Source organism: Mesocricetus auratus, unplaced genomic scaffold, assembly GCF_017639785.1.
Source record: "Mesocricetus auratus isolate SY011 unplaced genomic scaffold, BCM_Maur_2.0 contig_9182_pilon_subseq_1:51004_obj, whole genome shotgun sequence".
NCBI lineage: Eukaryota > Metazoa > Chordata > Mammalia > Rodentia > Cricetidae > Mesocricetus > Mesocricetus auratus.
This window is the reverse complement of record NW_024429801.1, coordinates 1-20512: the sequence shown is the minus strand read 5'-3', so window position 1 is coordinate 20512 and position 20512 is coordinate 1. Positions and strand designations below refer to the sequence as shown.

Sequence of the window (20512 nt, the reverse complement as noted above, 5' to 3'; positions counted from 1 at the left end):
TCCGTTAACGGTTCTAACTGTAGCTCCTTTTAAAATCTTAAAGAAATTATTGAGTTTACTAAGTTTAAATTAATGGTTTATAATTTTAGAGTGAATGACAAAACCATTGAGGAGTGAGCTACAGTAAGAAATATCCTCTGCCTGGTGTGGTGGAGCAAGCTCGGAGCTAGGAAGGTGGATCCCTGTGAGTTCTAGGCTGTAGGGTCTGCATAGCAATTCCAGGCCTCCCATGGCTAAACAAAGAAAGACATAACATTATTCATTCGTGGTTTTAGGGTTTTTTTGTACTCAACAAATTCCAACTTGAATTTCTTGGTGTTCCTACATAGTTGTATGTTCGCAGTATATTTATTTATATAGGTAATGAACAACCCCCCAATAAGTAGCTACAGAATGTATATTGGGATGACGTTTTCAAGTTAATGTCATACCACTTATTTCATAGTTATGATTTAAAAAAATTGATTACTAGATATATGTGGTTTTATTACTTCCAGATGGCTTTCTAGAGTTGTAATTAGGTAAATCATAATTGTATAAAGGTAAACTTATACAGTGAAGAAAAATGATTGTAATTGCTTTTTCTCATCCAGAGTTTCAAGAAGCCATTCAAAACCTTCTGAGTAAAGTCACAGATGAACACAACAAGTTTGTGACACTGCAGATGCAGTTAAGCAAGTTTTGTGAGGTAGAAAATATGGTATTTGCATTTATTTTATTAACTGCTGTTCTGTTAGTCAAGAAATTCTAAAATAAGTGAATATAGAAAAGGCTAGTAGAAATATAGTAAACATTTATATGTTTCTCTTAGAACATTTATATTTGTCAGCTGAAAAAATTTGGAGAGGTTGAGTAATGTGTATCTCTCTGAGTCATGATGAAGTGTACATGAATGTCAAATATTAAGCAAATGAGACAATTGTATTTAATTGTGTAGATATTTTGCCTCTGGAAGAGCAGCCTGTGTTCTTAACCTCTGAGACATCACTGAAGCCCCCACAAAGGCACTCTATCAGTGAACAATACCCTCAGCCTGTTACATATCTTAAGAAATTAAGGCAATGGGTCTATCTTAAATTTTAAAGAAGATGATTAGTTATTTTGCACATAACTCAGTATTATTACATAGTATCATCTCTGTAAGTTTTCTTCTGCTATAGTTAGTTTATAATGTGTTCTTAAAAATCAGGTAAGATGACATGTACAGCATAATATAACTTAATAGCCACGTCACAGAACTAAAACACACACTGTTGAATTTCTAATTGTATATTCTAATTTACAAGTTGTAGAAAAATATGACAAAAGACATCTTCATTAATTTGAGATAGTTTTTGGCCTTCAGTTCTGTTAAAAGTTTTAGATAATTGATCAAGATTTTTAGTTGTATATAGGGCTAGGTTCCATCACAGCAAAAGCACAGGCAAAGGCATCCTTGGAAGGACTGGAAATGATGCAGGGCCAGAGTCCCAAAGGAAGCAGGTGCACATGTCCTCAGTATGAGTGTAATAACACGTTCAAATTGTGTACCAACAGTGCACATTTGCATCTAGGAGTCCAAACTTTTCTATCAAGTGCAGATAAGCAGCCTCCACAAGTGTTCTCATGGACTAGACCTTAGTGCTTTTCTATGCAGCAATGTTGCCCATGCTAGCACATGGAGAGGTCTGTATTGGCATAGAGAGCTCTTTGCTAGGTTTCTCAATTACTGCCAAGAGAAAAGCTCATAAGCAGACCATTCTAAAGACAGACATCTAGCACTCTCTCTACACTCTCCTCTGCACATTGAGTAATGAGTGAGTTTTTCACTGCCAGTTATCTGTGCCTTGTGTGAGGCTTTTGCTCTTTTACTCTTCTGGCTTTTGGACAGCCACCATCACAGACTCAGATGTATTCTTAGTGATGAGGCCCTGGCCTTACGTTGACTGTTTTTGCCCTTCTGCATTTTCCTCTGGGCTTTTATCCTTCTTACTTCTGCTGTGTCATACTTTCCTTCTTATCCTGCAGCTTCCTGGCTGTGGTGGCAGGGTGGATGGGCTGCTGAGCCCTGATGTCCTCCTCTCCTGGACCTCCTGCTGCTCCACCTCCTCAGTTCTCCTTCTGATTACACTCTGCCTGCCACACCCTCCTATCCTTGCTCCTACTTTGCTATTGGCCATTCAGCTCTTTATTAGGACCACAAGGGGTTTTAGACAGACACAGTAACACAGCTTCACAGGGTTAAACAAATGCAGCACAAACAAAAGTAACACAGTTTATATGCTACCACAATTAAGACACAGCCAACGCCAAGTCCTTGCTTATCAGGTCATAACAACACTACACCAGCATCTCAGCCAGAGGAACTGAAACTCTCACTCCTGGGCTTAGTTGAATGATTTTCCTTTTCTAGTGGTACCCATCCTCCTCAAGTCTTTCTTACTTGTTCCTGTTTCTTGTTACTGTTGGTTTAAACGTCACTTCCTTATGTCATCTTCTCTTGCCTTCCTAGGCTTTGACATTTTTTTTCGTATGTTCTCTAAGTTTCTTTTAGCGCATGTGCCTGGATAGTCTTCTCTCTTTCATGTTTCAAAGCTCTCTGTTAAGCATATGTTTGTATCACATTACTTTTCATTGTATTATAATTGTTTATTGATCTACCTCTTCCACAGACTCCAAATATTTTTTTTTGTATATATACAATTTTTTCTTTAAATTAGAAACCGTCTTGTTTTACATGTCAAACCCCAGTTTCCCCTCCATTCCCTCCTCTGCTGCCCCTCACCAACCCCCACTCTCATCCCCTTTCTGCTCCCAGGGAGGCTGAGGTCTTCCATGCAGTGTCTTCAAAGTTGAAGACTCCAAACTTTCAAGTCAGAGAATTCTGTGCTTATTCATTCTTGTTAGCACAGCACTTGGATTGCACATGGTATAGGCTCAGTAGGTATTTATGAATGAATTCAGTAAAGATATAAAATATTAGGCTGTAAATTGTATTATCTGGTGTTTTTTATTATTTCCCCTAGAAGTGAGAGGTAAGATTCCCCTGTTTCAGTGTCGTCAGAAGATGGAGAAAGGCTCAGTATAGTGCTTGCTGTGCAAGAAGTGGACCTGAGTTTAATCCCTCCAAACTCATAGCAATGTGGCAAATCCCATAATCCCACTTTGAGAGAGGAAGGGACTGGAGGATCCCTGGGGCTTGCTGGCCAACCAGGCTAGCCTAATATAAAAGTTCCAAGTGTGTTGAGAAACTGAAAGAGAAAACATTTGCTGTTGACCTCTGACTTCCATGTCCATGCACCCCATATTAATTGTATATGCAGAAACATGCGTGTGCTCACACAAACACACAAGGTAATAAGAAGCATTCAGGAGGTAGGCGTGTGGTAGAGGACACCTATTAGAGTAGTGACCAATTAAAATAGTCTCTTAAAACTCTTTTCCTTGTAATTTATATGTACTTTACTTACCTAGCTTTATTTTCCCTTTTCAAAACAAGTGTAGGTGATTAAAAAAATCACACTTAATGTGAAGTTCTTTAATACTTTTAATATAGATTTCAATGTCCCTGATTGGACCTTCATGTCATCATTCTTCTGTTTTCAATAGATTCACAGACAGCAAACAGATGGTGCGAAACTTGAGTTTGCAGAGGAAAATGTGGCAGAAGAGGAATCAGGGATTTTGTCGGTTTGCTCTCAGGCTGGTTTAGAGAGCATTGGTAAATTTTAAGTGTAGACCATGTTACAGCACTTTTATAGCCAATGTTTAAAAAAGTGCTTTCCTTAAAACCTGTGGTTGGGCAGTGGTGGTGCACGCCTTTAACCCAGCACTCGGGAGGCAGAGGCAGGCAGATCTCTGTGACTTTGAGGCCAGCCTGGTCTGCAGAGCAAGTTCCAGGACAACCTCCAAAGCAATACAGAGAAACCCTGTCTTGAAAAACCAAAAAAAAAAAAATAAAGCAAACAAAAAACTCTGTGGTAATTTGATGACCTCTCATGGTCATCTTCTTGTTCAGTTTTCTCATCTTTAATGTGAAAGTCCAGACTCCTCATCTCTTTTGTCCTTATCATTTCTCACACACTATGTTTCTAAATTGTTTGAAACATAATGATGTAAACTTGTTGGAGTTAGTGATTCTACAAACAGGAGGATAGAAAAAGTGTTCTTGAATCACACTGGGTTTTTTATGAGAAGAATAAGTTATCACTAAAAGAATGTTTTTAAAGAATCACAAGTATTTTTAATACACACAAGTATTTCTGCATTGTCATAAAGAAACTTGGACCAAGGTGTGCCTTTCCTTCTGTTCCGATGACACAGACACTGACATCCGACATGAGAGTGAGCTGTCTTCTCGGCCAGAGGGTGAAGACAGTAAAAACCATGAAAAGCAGCTTCAGGTGTTAGAGAGCCCTGTCGACACCTTAGAGCAGCAGCTGAAAGCAACTGAAGCTCATTATGGAACAGAGATCCCGATGGTTCAGGGAAGCATTGAGACCATCCATGGACCGTCAGCTCATCCGAGGTATCCATCTGTGTGCTGTCTGTCATGCATCAGTATATACAAAGAGGTTATTTTAAGACTGAAATATAAGTTGATCAGAGACATAAGAAGGAATAAATTGGAGATCATTCTGTGACTTTTAGATGTGTGAAATAAATGTGACCCGAAGATATTTACCATGGGAATTTTAGTTGCATTTTCATAAAGATGTTGTTCTGCAGGATTAGATGAGACAATGAGTGCACATTTGTTGTGTATTCTTTGCAGCGTCTTCACTACTTTGACATTGCAAGTACCTCTAGCAGTGTTAGATAGATAATTCCACTGGGTTTCTTTCACTTTTTGATGGAATGCCTGACAATCAGCAATGTCTAAAGCAAACCTGCATCTTTTCGAAGTGTGCCTTTCTTAGCTCTCTCCATCTGCCTTGACTCCTCCTCTTTTCCTCATACCTGTCTTCTCATCTATGAAAAATTCCTGTTCTCTCTGCTTTCACAGGTCATGGGAACCACACCATTCTTCACCACCCACTAGTCCCTGCTCTTTCGTGAGGACTAATTATTCTAATTCTTCCTTAGAGTCTCTTCTCTATACAGGCAACTGAGGGCCAGCACTATACTCCTCAAAACTTCACACAGACCACGTAAATTCAGTGTTATTCTGTCCTGCACAATAGGTTCCTGTGACCCCCTTGAATATTCTCACATACTCAACTGTCGCTGTTCTCAGATTGAGAATCCTCCTTGGAGTCCTTAAATATATCAGTCTGCTTCTGCTTAAGTATTTTGCCTGACACTTTCTTCCACCTGTACTGCATTCAACAAATCCTGACCTGTCCAACACCTTCACGTCCCTTGAATCCTCACTTATGAACATAGTCATGAGGGCTTTTTGGTCACCCTAAATGAATTAGTATTGATTCTGATGAAGAAACATAAATCTGTAGGAGGAAGGGAGGAGTCTTGTGTTATTCGATAGTTGATTGATTCTGAGGATTTGAAATTCCTTGCACATAGTAGGAGCTTAGTCTATCCTTGATAAATGTTTAGTAATTCACTTCGGGATGTATGCATGACCCGTAACTACTGTTATGAAAATGAAGGTTTATTCTGACTGTTAAAATCTACCGTTTAAGAACATAAGTATTCGTGGCACTTGTCAATGGAACCACAGACTGGCTTTTCAATTGTGGTGGAAGACACTGAATGATTGAAAGCTGTCTTATTCTTCTTTTATTTAAGAGCTGTATGTGGCCTTTGGAGCTGCTTACTCATTTTGTCAGTCCTGTAAATCCCTAGGTTCTTTGAGGCCTTCTCAAGTTTCCACACATAAAAAACACAAGAGATTCTTCAGTTAGTTTATACTTTTAAAACATGTATCACAAGAATTATTTAATTATATCTTTGGAGTCAGATTAACTGTGAAATCTCACAATTTTGTGTATTTAACAAGATAACTCACGCACCAAATCCTCGGAATGGCATTTAGAAACTACTGCAGTCATCGTTTTGAGCAAGAATTCTCTGTTAAACAGTCAGGGTATTTCAAACAGTCTTTCATTAGTGATTAGTTATGATTAATCTTGAATTGGTGATACTTTTTCTAATGTGTGAAGAAAAGGTGGCAGTGTTGGGGTGGTGACCTGAGAACATCAAGAAGCTGCTTTGTTTTTTCTGCTTTTGGGGTTGAGCCTGCTTACTGACCTCTCTTACACTTGTAATTAAGAGCTTAGTATCCTCTGCAATCAGACATTGTTAGTTTGACAAAAACAGAATCTTTATTTAACAAATATTTAGAAGCATCACACCAGAGCCTTTTAGACAGATATTTGAGATTGAAACATCCATGAATTTCAGAGCATTGGACCTCTGAAATAACTTTTGGCTGTGTCTGTGATCATGAATAGATTACAGCACTTCTAAAAGTAACAGAGACAATAATATTCTCCGTCGGGATTTTGAGGATTAAATGAAGCAGAAATTGTGAAGAGTATTGAGTAGATACTGTGTAAGGATGATTAGATTTACAATGAAATTTCAAAGTTTCTGCACAGCAAATGAAATTGTTAGCAGAGCAAGCATGTAGCCATTAGAATGGGAGAAAATCTTTGCCGTTGAGGACTAATATCCAGCACTGAGAAATAACTGGAAAAATGTAACCCCCAAACTGCCAGTTAACAAACGGTTAATGAAATGAACAAATAGTTCTCAAGAAATAGAAATGATCAATAATAAGTATTTGAAATATTTTGCCACATCCTCATCCTTCAGGGAAATGGAAATTAGTGAGATTCCCCTCACCCCAGTCATAATGGCTAAAATCAGGAAATCAAATGACAAATGCCTGCATGGAGGTGGGAAAAGAGGAAGCCTTATTCACTGATGGTGGGAGTGCAAACTAGTGCAACCAGTATGGAACTCAATACAGAGGTCTCTTAAAATTTAACAATAGAGCTAATGCATGACCCAGTTATGCCAATCCTGGACATACAGCCAAAGGACTCCATATGCTACCTCATATCCGTGTTATTGTTTCCCTAACCGCAGTAGCAAATAGTGCCATCAACCAGATGTCTACCAACAGATGACTGGGTAATCAATGTGTGCAGCATCTTTAACAATTCAATTTTGCTAAGTTGTAGAGAAAATATAAGATTTGTGAGAAAATTAATGAATCTGGGAAGGATAAAATTAAGCAAAGTGGTCCAAACTCTTAAAGACAAAACGTTCTCCCTTGAATGCGGATCTAAACTTCTAATGGCCATGACTGTGTGTGAGTGTGTGTGTGTGTGTGTGTGTGTGAGACAGAGAGACAGAGACAGACAGACAGACAGACAAATTTGGACAGAGAGAGACACACAGAATGGGAGAAAGAGAGAGAGACAGGGATACAGAGAGGAGAGAGAGTGTGTAAATGATATAAGGCTTAATAAAATAGTGTCTGGTCAGGCAGTGGTGGCAAACTGCTTTTATCCCAGCACTTGGGAGGAAGAGGCAGGAGGATGTCAGTGAGTTCGAGGTCAGCCTGGTGTAAAAGGAGAGTTCCAGACAAGTCAGGTCTGTTACACAGTGAAACCCTATCTGGAACTTCCACCCCACCCCCAAAAAATAGAGTCTGAGAGCACAATGGATTGCTGGTGAAGATGGAGGAGGGGCAAACGAAAGCCTTGTGACTTGAAAGCAGAAAGGAAATGAAGAGGGGAAAGGGCTTAAATGGAAGGTGAGGACAGAGTGAAGCCAATGAGGAGAATCTGCTAAAACACATTTTGCTTGGAAGTGCCAGAATGGTACTGAATGCTTTAAATATACCAAGTTAATAATTAATTTTTCAAAAATGAATGAGATGTATATATAGTGCCTTTTCTCAGGCATTTCAATGTAATTATTTAGTGAGTATCATTCACAAGATAATAATGGTTGGGTCTATAAACTAGTGACATAAGGAAAGTTCTGGAATTTAAGGCCACAGCTGTATAACACTTTCATTGCACATTGCTGTGATGTTGCCAACTAGAATACCAGGAAAGCAGAATAAGGGATGTTTACAGATACCTGTGATAGACATGTTATTGGAAGTATAGAGGACATACCAGGACCCGTGTGTTTTGGTAGAGAATATGGAACTTGACTTCACTTATATAAAGGATGAAACCAGATAGGAAGGGACCAGTAGACACACCTGGTCGAAAGAGTAGCAGTGAATTCAGTGTTAACCAAACTGGTCTTTTTCAATTTGGGATAAATACCTATAAAGCTTACAGAATGAAGTCATTGCTCATGAAGGGTCAGGATTCCAGGTATTGCACTTAACAGCAATTAGGATTTTATCATAGAGAAATAGGATGTAAGCGTCAAGATATACTTTGTGGAATTTGATATTGTAGCATTATTTATATTACTGAATATTTGAAAGGGCTAGATGCCATAAGAATTTAAGTGATAAAGCTAGACAATGACATCACTTGTGTATGGAAAGTTTTAGACAGAACAAAATGTGAAAGAGAATAGGAATAAGAAGAGTAGAGCAGAAAAGAAAAAGGAAGAGATTGGAAAATTAAAATGGAGATTGGAACCAAGAAGGCAGTATAGATACACGTGAATGGGGACTGGGTAATTTTATTTCCTAAAAATGAAAACTATAGTTTTCTACCTTTTTCCTCTCCTGTGTTCCTAAATGTTCATGTTGCTTTATTTTTATTATGGATATTAAAATTTTAGAAAAACATAAATTAATGGATGTTTGTAGAACAATGTAAAATAGAGACACATGCTGAAGACTACACAAAGAGTAGAATAAAATCAGCAAACTCCAAAATCCCTATGTAACTGGGAACCGTGTCTTCTGCCCATTTACTTCATTTCCACTGATAGTCTTCATTCTAAATGTTGTTTTCTGTGTGTGTGTGTGTGTGTGTGTGTTGTGTTAAATATATTTTAGTAAAATTGATATTTTCGGTCTTTTCACTAGATAATGTATTTTTAATAAATTTCTAAAACTAATGCCTGTATGAATATCTTAATATACTTTATAAAATGGTGTAAAGTTTATCTGTTGATCTGAAAAATTCTCTTGTCATTATATTACTTTTAAATATAAAATTTAGACAAAAATATGACTTGTGTTACAGTATCTGTAAGCCTTGGCGTATCATGTTTCATGTTTTGTTTCCCCCTTTCCCACTATATGAATGTATGCTATAAACATTATAAAATGACTCAAAACCCTTATTAACATTAATCACCATCTTTTGTTTATATTTAGTGTTGATTCAATGCTATTCAAAGACAGTGTTTTACAGAAAACTGTTTGCCGAGGAAACTGTCGACCTGACCACGTCATCATAGTAATAGAGGTATTATTTTTTCCCATCATTTTTAAACATTAAATACCCTGAGTTTTCTTACTATCATGTTTATAAATGTGTTTTATTAACTATTTATTCAGGAAAATAGATTTAGCACATTTAAAGACTTGCATTTTTTCTTAGCACATGTAAAAGTAAACATGAGGACTTGTCTTTTCTTTCCTATTTTGCTTTTCGGTCGAAGGGGTTTTTTTGTCCTTTTTTTATTAATCTTTTTCCACATGTTACTCTCACTTCCCTCTCCTCCTTCCCCAGCCCCCCAGTCCTGAATCCACCACCCCACTCCATCCCCTCTCCACTCCCCAGGGTGAGTAAGGGCTTCCATGCGGGATATTTAGAGGCTGTCATATCATCCTCAGAGGGGCTTGGTCCTCCCCAATATGTTCAGGCTGAGACAGCATCCCTCCTATTGGAAAGGGCCCCCAGAGTCTATTTGAATGCCAGGAATAAACACAGCTCTACTCTCGAAAGTCCCATAGCTTGCTGAGGCCTCTTCTCTGAAACCCAGGTTGGGTGGGGGGATATCTGAATCCATCCCATGGTGGCCTCTCATGCATAAGTCTGGGATTCAAGTGCTCGCTCTTGTTTAGGTCAGCTTCCTCTGTGGGTTTTCATCAGCCTGATCTTAATTCGTTTGCTCATCACTCCTCTTTGCAATTAGGTTCCAGGTGTTCAGTTCAGTTTTTAGCCAAAGGTTCAAGGATGGCATATAAGGTAGTCATCAATATCTTTATCAAGGGAGGGTACTTAAAGTAGCTTTAATTCCAGTTGGTGTCATTCTTGTAGATCTGTGAATATCTCACTAGTGCCAAATCTCTCCTCCAACTTATAATGGCTCCCTCTATTACGGTATCTCTCCTCCTTCTCTCCTCTATTCTTACCCTGGTTCAAACTTCCTGCTCACCCATGTCCTCCCCCTCCTCTTTCCCCATTCCTTTCTCCCATCTCCTTCTGGCCTCCCCAGCCCCCCAATCCAATTAGGAGATCTCATTCCATAAGCCTTCTCCGGGTTACCATGCTTATCTCTCTTAGGGTCGTCCCTGCTTCCCATAACACACACTCAAACACACACACACACACACACACACACACACACACACACACACACACGCACACACCTTATTCTTGGGAAATAAGTTTCATTACTCCGGTCTTCCTACTGTGGGGAAGCAGAACAGGCCATCTTTTGACCAATGTTCAGGAATCCCCAAGATCCTGGTCCTGTTGCTATAGGATAGGTTCTCAAGTTGCACAGGACATATCGTCATAATACTCTTGGAACAGTGCATGCCCCACAGGGAAACATCCCATCTCCTTCTGCCCTCCCCAGCTTCCCCAATCCAATTAGGAGATCTCGTTCCATAACCCTGCTCCGGGTTACCATGCTTATCTCTCTTAGGGTCCTCCCAGCTTCCCAGACTCTCTGGCGGTGGGATAGCAGGCTGCAACGTCCTGCTCCATGTCTAAAATCCATATATGTGTGAATACATACCAGATTACCTGTACTCCACAAAATTTGAAAATTTAAAGAAATGGGCAGTATTCTGGATAGATATCACTTGTCAAAATTAAACTAAGAAGACATAAGCAGTCTTAACAGACCTATTACCCCTAATGAAATACAAGCAGTCATCAAAATTCTCCTAACCAAAAGAAGTCTAGGCCCAGATGATTCATTGAAGAATTCTATAAGAAATTTGATGAAGAGTTAATTCTAATACTACTCAAAGTGTTCCACACAATAGAAGCAGGAAGTTTGCTGCCAAACTCTTTTTATGAAGCTACAATTACCTTGGTACCCAAGCCTCACAAATACACAACTAAGAAAGTAAACTGCATACCAATTTCCCTCATGAAAATTGATGCAAAAATACTCAATAAATTACTAGCAATTGAATCCAAGGACACATCAGAAAAATCACGCACCATGATCAAGTAAACTTGTTTTTTATTATCTAAGTATGTTAAATATTGTTTAAACTTTGTCCTGATTTATTTCATTTTGATTAAAGTTCAGTGACATTATCTCCCCTGTTCCTTTTCCATTCTTAGGTTTTCCCCATATGCCCCTCTTACTTCTCAGATTCACATCATTTTTTCCTTATTATCATAACACACACACACACACACACACACACACACACACACCTTATTCTTGGGAAATCAGTTTCAGTACTTTGGTCTTCCTACTGTGGGGAAGCAGATGAGTGTTCAGGAATCCCCAAGATCCTGGTCCTGGTGCTATTGGATAGGTCCTCAAGTAGCACAGGTTGTATCATCATAATACTCTTGGGACAGTGCATGCCCCACAGGGAAACATCCAAGAGCTCCACTCTTCAAATCTCCAGTAGCAGAGCTGTGATCTCCATCTTGTTCTTATTCTATATTTTTAAGTATACTGTGAAGCTAACTAGCTTAAATCGTGTGAAATGACAGAAAAAATTAAGGGTGTGGCAATTTACTCATATAAAGCTGGATTTTCTTTTATTTCAGATTCTTTGTTCAATATGTGTTCTAAATTTGAAATATAAAAAGAAATGCATATGTGTAGATCATGGCTCTGAACTCTTAGAGAGTTCACTCATTTAGTAGGGAGCAATTAAGTAATTTAATGGAGAGATTTATGTGTGCTTATGCAGAAGTGACTGGTACTTTTGCAAATAGCTGTTGCAACTCAATTAAAAAGTATTTGTGTACAGATGACTTTCTGTTTCTTTCCAGTCGCCACAAAAGTCATTTTACATTTAAAAAGGATAAATCCTTTTCTAGCTTAGATATTAGTAATGTCACATTAAACAAATTAATATTAATATCTAACTATATATTATTCTATATATAATTTAAAATATAATTCTAGACAGCCAATATATTAACATAATTAATCATCTCATAATTATATGTTACACAGACAGAAGAGATGCTTGAGTCATTTCCACAGAACCAAGAAAACACAGAGTCATTGTGGTGCCTAGATGACCTGAATGAGCACCAACAGGAACAGCCCAGGTCCAGAGAGCAGCCAGCTGTTCATCTAAATAAAGCTGAAAGTAAGTGCCTTGACTTTGGTCACTGAGGCAGGAGATGTTTTAGTCTTAAAAGAGAAACTTTGAGCAGGGTGGTGTTGGCGCAAGCCTTTAATCCCAGCACTCGGGAGGCAGAGGCAGGCAGATCTCTGTGAGTTCGAGGCCGGGCTGGACCGACAGCCTCCAAAACAATACAGAGAAACCCTGTCTCATAAAAACAAAAACAAAAAAAAGAGAAACTTTGACCTACAGTCAGGTTTGTAAACCCCCAGTCTACTTTAAAGTCACCACTGAAAAATAGTTATGGTGTGTCCTCTGAGTTCCTATAAGCAATTAAAAAAATTAGCAAGGCACACATGAACATTAGAAAAAGAATTTATAGAATCAGAGCTGACATTTAAAAATTTCAATGGTGCAAATGTAGATGGTGGTGAGTCTGAGGTAGTTTCTTCAAAATGAGAAAACTGAGGCTAAAGCTGTTGTTTCTAAGGTGTAAGGTCATAATTAAATGATATTGGTAACTTTAACCTCAAAATCGCTCTTCTGTTTTCTCAGGCAGTTTAGGGTGCTGGCCTTCTAGAATTGCTTATAATATCAGCCTTCTCTAGTAAATCTTAAATGTGGCTAAATTCAAAACACATGATGTATTTTAGATTGAGTCTATTTCCATATGTATAATAAACTATATTACATATGTGTGTTGTGTTCTTTATTATAGCAAACTACTAGACATTTTAGGAAGATTTCATGTTTATGTACAGTAAGCAAGGAAACTTCCTGCAACATGACAGCAAAGCTCGGCAACAGGCTTTTACTAGGATGAAGTGACTGAGAGTTTTGCTAATAGGATGGTTTTATTGTTACTATTAGAATCTGATGGTTAGCTTGGCCTAGATGTACACATCTGCTATCTCAACACTTAGAAGGCTGAGGCAGGAGCATCACAATGTTCAAGGCTACCTTTGGGTATGCTAGTGAGACCCTGCTTCAAAAAACAAAGCCTCATTGTGAATTTAAATTGGAGGCAATTCCATTCCCCTACATTGTGTCTCATAGGTATTATTGATGGGAATTTGGATGAAAGAATTCTTTTGGAAAGAGAAATTCAGGAAAACGCCTGCACGATAGATCATCTAGAGCACGAGTTGCTGTGCATGAGCGGGAGAGTTTCAAAACTCGAAGAAGAGCAACAGCAAATACAGGAGGAGCGAGCATTGCTGTCCAGGCAGAAGGAGGCCATGGGAGCAGGGGCTGGCCCAGTGGAGCAGCGTATGTACTGAGACTTTGTGTCTTATAGTTCCTCTCCTGTCTTTACTCTTCAGATGCTCATGTGACAGACTATCCTCTCCAGTGGTGTTATTTGTATGTTTCACAGACAAACTTGAAAAATCATAAGAAAATATACTCGAAAGGCAAATGAGTTTTTAGTCATTTTTATGTAATCATATTTACTATTTTGCCTTTTAAGGCTATTAACTATTAACAGGACAATAGAATTATTCATTTATTCTCAATCATCTGTATCAAAAAGAAAAAAGCTACATTTGTTGAGGCTGCATGCTTAGGAAATGGGTAAAGAGAGATCTTTAGTGGGAGACAGGTCATGAGTGTGTTGTGAACCCTCATCTGCTGCTGGTCATGAGCAGGTGTGGGCAGTGTGGGCTTGCAAGCCAGAGAGAGCAGAAGACATCTGACATCTCATTTAGAAGCATTCACAGAACATTTAACTGCATAATGGCTGATATTTACATCTTGATTTTATAGCTTGTTGAGTGGGATATATGTCTTTGTGATTATGGCCTTTAAATTCTCCTTATCAAACCTTTGATTTTCAATGCACAGTTGGAATCTATAAATTTTGAGTTTCTCAAATTTGATAACCTTAGAAATAAAATATCCAGTTTCTCCTGGGGGGGGTGCTCTGAGTAGTTTGGCAGAGATTTAGTGCTGGAATTTTTAAGGTTTAAAGATCTCATGTCATACATACAACATATGCAAGAGATGTGGAACTGTGTGTAGCAGTGACAAGCAATGACATTAGCATTTTAATGTGTGCAGATGTGAAATTTGTGTGCGGATGTGAAATTTGGGTGACTCTTGATTTTCAACTAACAGTTCTAATTTATAGATGTCTGTTGTGTTCCTTTCATTTTCTTTTAACAGAACACAGCATGTTTTACAGTAAAAATATGTTGTGATTTGCTACTAAAACCTGAGGTTCATCGTTACCATAATCATATTTCATCTGTTTTGCACAGAGCACAAACTCATTGGGATTTTTTCAAAGAAAAATTGAGTATCTTTAAGAAACAAAGTATTTTTTCTTTTCAAAAATTTATTATTATCATTTTATTTCATTTTCCTTCTAAAAGAATCTTATTCAGATACCAATCCCAGCTCCTCTACCACCCATCCTCCCTCTCCTACCACCATCTCCCATCTCCACCCCATCTACTGCTGAGACAGGATGAGGCCTCCCATGGGGAATCCTCCAAGTCTATCACATCATATGGGGCAGGTACAAGGCCCTCTCCCCTGCATATCAGTCAAGCAGGGTATCCATCCATAGGAAATGGTATAAAAAGCCAGTTCATGCACCTGGGATAATTACTGATATCACTACCAGCAGGTCCCTAGTCTCTCCAGACCTCCCAAATTTCGCCCACATTCAGGGAGCCTGGTTCAGTCTTATACAGGTTGGCCAGCTGTCAGTGTGGCCTCATCTCCTAGTTGCTTGAAAGCTGTTTCTGTGGGTTTCCCCAATATGGTCTTGACTCCTTTGCTCATATTATCACCCCTCCCTCTCTACTGCTGATCTCCAAGTGTTAGAAACCCTACTTAGCTGAGGATCTTTGTATGTGCTTCCATCAGTTACTGGATGAAGGCACTATAATGTCAGTTAAGGTAGTCATCAATCTGATTACAGGGGAAGGGCAGTTAAGGAAGCCTCTCCACTGTTGCTAAGGTTCTTCATTGGGGTCATCCTTGTGGATTCCTGGGAAAGTCCCTAGTGCTAGGTTTCTCGACACCTGATAATAGCTCCTGCTGTCAATTTCTCTTGCCGTGCTCTCCCTCTCTGTCCTTCCCCCACTGGAGGGAAGGCTTATCTGTTAAAGGCTAGGCTCACATCTAAAAAGAAGCAAACTCTTTTTCTTTTTTGAATATATTAAGTCTATGGTCTTCAATTTTTTTCATAGTTTTCCTTGCTAAACAGAGAAGTTGGTAAGCTCATGGTATCAAATAGATCAAATGATTTACTAAGAGGCATTTTTGGCTGTTTTGCTTTGATATTAACATATAATAATGGCATTATCTACAGATCCCAGATCTGAAAACAGTGTTGGCACATTAGTCAGTGTAAAATTTCTACAAGGTTCTTTTATTTTTATATTTGCTGTCTGTATTTTATCACCTACATTAACAATAAATACATTCACAAAGTCCTTTCTATACCCCAGACTCTAATCTTTACACTCATTAGTTCATTTCATGCCCAATTGTTCAGATAACAAAACTGAAGACAATCTTATCAAATGTCACACATGAGAAAAGTAGTAGACGTAGGAAATGAATCTGCTCTCATGCACTAACCACATGGATCCCCATATGTGCTTGTGTTCCCTTGTTGCACAAACTTATACACATGAACAGGGACCTGAGGGACATGGACCTAATGTGAAAAAGTACAAGACTAATCAGAAACCCTGACTGTCATATCCTTCCTCTTTCTGTTCCCTTTTCTCAGTTAACATTTTAACCCTATCTGCTTACTGTATTCATTGTGTATGCACATACAGGTGAGTATTTGCTTTGGAATGTACTTAGTTTTGCCTATGGTCAAAAATGTAGTCAGTGTTTTATGTTTTAATTCAATTGAACTTTGTTCTTTTCCTAATCATAAAAATGTTTTATTCTGTATTTACTACATTGTTCTCACAAACATACTTTTTGTAACAGAAACTCTGAACAAAGGACACATGGACCCGGAGCAACTGCACACTGTACCTATGGAAAGTGTTGGCATGACTGCCGATGAGCTCCAGGCTGATGCACTGAAGCCAGAAGATGTCTCTGCCCAGGACTCTTCTGAGCTTCTAAAGACCCTGACTCCTGTCGGTGGCCTTAAACAAAGCTGCAAAGGTTACAGAAGTCTAGAAACACAGTTACTAACCCTGGAGCAAGGAAAGTCAAAACCAGAACTTCTTCAAAAGAAGATCAATATTCTTCAAAATTTACTAGTAGAGAAAATAGCTGAAGCCACCGTTAATCAAGCACAAATGGAGGCCTTTCAGCAGTACGTGAAGTACTTCCAAGAGAAGAGAACATCAGAACCAGAAATGAGAGATAGGCACAATGTAAATCCTCTGAAAGGAGACAACACAGGAATAGACATCTTCACATTAACTTTGAGACTAGCACAGTTAGAGAACCAAGTAGCTGAAATGCGTTCTAGTTTCATTAAAGAGAAACAACAATGCGAAATTACAGAGAAAAGGGTTTCTGATATAGAAAAAGTACTGAAGCTACAGATGCCTCTAGGCGAGGACACTACAAAAAGGCAAGAGATTAAAGAAAACGAAAGAAGCCTTCAAGATTTGGATATATCTGAGGTTAGTTTTCATTCAAGATTTGAATATCTCTGAGGTTAGTTTTCAGTGCTTTTTTTCACTTAAATATTCTAGGTAACTTTTTATCTTTGTTCATTAATTTGACTGATACTTTACTAATAAGTCTGGTATTTGGTTCATATCAAACAACTTATATCTAGTGAGACTTCAGGAGAATACACTGTTCCTAAAGGAGAGGCTTCAGTTCATTTGAATCAGAAATTGTGGTTCATGAATTTTGTGGCACTTGGTCTCAGAAAGCTCCACCCTGAGACAACAGGGTTACTTCCAGACAGGACTCCCAATAAGGTGCAGGGGTGCCTTGCATGGTTATGGCAAAGACTTTGGGGGTGATCTATTGGCTACCTGAAGCCCAGCTGCTCACAATTGGCCCCATGAGGTTTAGCTGTTAAATTCCTCCCATGTTAGGCTTTTCATTTGCTGACAGACTATATTAGATGCTGTTCCCAACACTAGAACAAAAGCTATAGACACAGGTCAAATTATGTTTAACACTGTGTGTAGTTTTATTACTATTATAGAAGCAAGAGCAAACTATGTTCTGTGGTCTTCAAATATGATTATCAGTTCTAGTATTAAAGTTACTCACTGAAACAAAAGAAATATAAAAATACTACATGGCAGCTGAATTCTCTAGGACTTGTGTGGGATGTACTGCCTTAGATTCTTTCTAGCACATATCCTTTGTTACCATCTCTTTTAAGAAGTGAAAGTTTTCACAGTAATATTCTACTAAGTTAATGTGGGAATGTCATTAGCTCTTGGAAATCATATACCTAATGAGATTTCTTTGTTTTGAGGAGGAAAAATGTGTTGGAGATCTTATTAGGTAGAGGTCTGCAACCATAGTTACTTCTAACCACACAAAAGACAACTCAAGGAATTTTAGTTTCTCAGTATTTACAATCTAAAGTAATAGAAATGTGGTATTTATATTAATGAATTTATATTTCAAATGGCAATATTTTCACATATGGGACTTCTCCTACCAGCACTTGTAACTATTTTACTGTGGATACTAAATATTAAATTAGTAATAAGACTTTCCACCTATAACATCTAAGAAATAGTTTAGTCAATTCTGGCACTATTTGAGAAACATGACATAAATTTGAAATTTTGAATGTCAATAAAATATGTTAACACACACATACATATGACATGATTTACCTTCATCCTCAAAAAATTGATTTTATTATCTCCATAGAAAGTGATGGTTCCTAAAGGCATCCTTGCTGGTTTTAACAAGCGCTGACCTCTTGACCTCTGACTGGAGGCAGTCATCCTTAGCAAAAGTACATTATAGTCTAGGAGAGTTTTGGGCAATCATGTTTCTCATGGTTTCTGAATGGTCTTCTCCTTCCAACTCTCACTCAGACAAGAGGTGATCTAATTCATGCCAGTGGAGACCGTGGATTTTTGGATGAACTTGAAGCTCATGGAGCCGGATCTGTGTCTCACAAAGAACGAGACCTTATAAAGAACAAGCAGACAGCCATGAAGAGCTTTTGGTAAGATGAGCAACACAGCCCCTAATGCATCCAGTTCTACCTCTCTTCATTTCCTCTCAGTGCATTCCCTAGATGTGTACCTTAAACATCAGTGGCAGGGAAAATCTTTCTGGATTTAAAGAAAACTTCCATTGCTATATTTCTCTATCAGTGCCTGCTTGTTTGGTTGTCCTTGGAAATACTGGCTGAGGGGATGCATTTATTCTATATGCTGTGATGGAGGAGAAAGGTGTGTGTTAAACAGAACCAAAGATGCCATGAAAACAAAAAGTGATAATATACGTGCACTTCTCCCTGTTCTGACCAGTGTGGACAAAGTGTGTGGAGACTGTGAGGACTGTGGGTGATTTTCCTGTTTCCATGCAAGTGAGACTTGAAGCATGGACTGTCCTCTTTGTGTTCATCCTTCGATTGTTTGTTTTGGGGGCTTTGCTTTGTATATTTGATTGAAGAGAACAGGACAAATTATTCTGTACTCTGTAGGTGTTTCAAGGTTGCTAAATACGTACTGGTACCACTTTTCATTTTCGTGAAAAGGACATTTGGTGAAAATTTATGTAAGAACCCCATGTTAGATAGCATAGTAATGTTCATCACACTTGCCAAGATAATTGTGCTGTGTAGAATGCTTTGGCACAGAGAGATATCTCAGCAGGTAAGGACATTGACTGCCCAGCCCAGCAACCTCAGTCTGACCCTGAAACCCACATGGTGGGAGGAGAAAACCAATCCCCACAGATTGTCCTCTGACTCGCAGATGCTCACTGTGGAGCGGAAGCATGTACACAGACACAACCGATGAGTTAGTAAATAAATAATCAAAAGAAGATTGTTCTGCTTTCTAGGAAATTCACAGCAATATTTAGAAATTAAGGCCCATCTGTCTGTAATGAGCCCACCCAATTTTTTTGGACAAAATGTTTTGAGAAAATTCAATAACAAAATAGATACAGGGGCCAGGGATTGGGGAGGGGAGAGTGGTTCATGCCATTAATCTCCGTACTTAGGGTGAAGAGGCAAGTGCATCTCTGTGAGTTTAAGGCCAGCCTGCTCTACAAGATCTAGTTCCAAGACAGTTAGGTCTACACAGAGAAACCCTGTCTCAAAAAAAATTACCATGTGCATTCTTTTCTTTCTCATTCTGACATCCTGGTTGTTAATTCCATTATATCTACACCTCTCTTCACTTAATTTTCATTTTTCTTTGTTACAGGGTAGTGAATATGGAAAGTCTGTGGAATGTCTCCATAAAGCTGACAGAAGGACTTCGTAAGCTGAAAATCACACATTAAATACACATATTAGTAGAAGGAAAATGACTGGGAAGAGAGAACAAGACACTTCAAGCCACAGTGTTTGCAAGAGCACTAGCATGGATTTACAGCCAGCTGGAAGCATTCAGTTTGTTGCTCCGTAAAAATGTTTAATTCAGGCAAATTATCTCATTGCACACAGGAGATAATTGATAGTATTACTATCAGTGTTAATAGTTTTCAAATTGTTTTTAAATATCTATGTTTTATTTTAAATAAAGAAATAGTACGTTGTTATGGTTCAGCTCTTTGGGTATTCATTGAAAAGTTTTTTGTTTTTGTTTTTTTTAGAAGAATCTTTTGATCCTCTAAAGTTGTCTACATAAAATAAAAGGGAATTCACAATAAAAAATAGCTGTTTATTTTAAATTCTAATTTTTGTATGTATAGGATATCGGTCCAAGAGAGCTCTAGCATTAAACCAATAGGAACCTGTCCAGTCAAGACTCCAAATGTCCACTACACTGATAACAGAAGGGATTTAATACACCCCAAATAACATCTCTACTGAAACCAAAATCTACAATTGCAGAAGCTGTGTAATTATAAAATGCACAGGGAAATAAATCCATAAGGAGACACTAAATATGGGTGTGAGGAGACTAAGAATCACCAAGTTCAGCCCTTTCTCACCTCAAAACAACTCAAGTCAATCCTAGATCATCAATACTAAAGTCATTATGGTTT

General features: G+C 38.3%; 1 protein-coding gene across 7 annotated transcripts in view; it reads left to right on the top strand.

The window, feature by feature from the left end:
- Positions 1–20069, top strand: part of LOC121132747 (A-kinase anchor protein 9-like) — a 46272-nt gene extending 26203 nt beyond the window's left edge. For 4 of the 7 annotated variants that reach the window (XM_040740859.1, XM_040740860.1, XM_040740856.1 and 1 more), the window contains 9 exons: positions 594–700; positions 3589–3700; positions 4303–4507; positions 9248–9338; positions 12259–12397; positions 13430–13642; positions 16331–16983; positions 18379–18512; positions 19726–20069. In XM_040740859.1, coding sequence (XP_040596793.1) covers positions 594–700; positions 3589–3700; positions 4303–4507; positions 9248–9338; positions 12259–12397; positions 13430–13642; positions 16331–16983; positions 18379–18512; positions 19726–19804 — 1733 coding nt within the window. In that variant the 3' untranslated portion in view covers positions 19805–20069. The remainder of the gene's footprint in view (positions 1–593; positions 701–3588; positions 3701–4302; positions 4508–9247; positions 9339–12258; positions 12398–13429; positions 13643–16330; positions 16984–18378; positions 18513–19725) is intronic. The other 3 variants (XM_040740858.1, XM_040740857.1, XM_040740861.1) reach the window with 3 other exon arrangements.
- Positions 20070–20512: the final 443 nt, after the last annotated feature.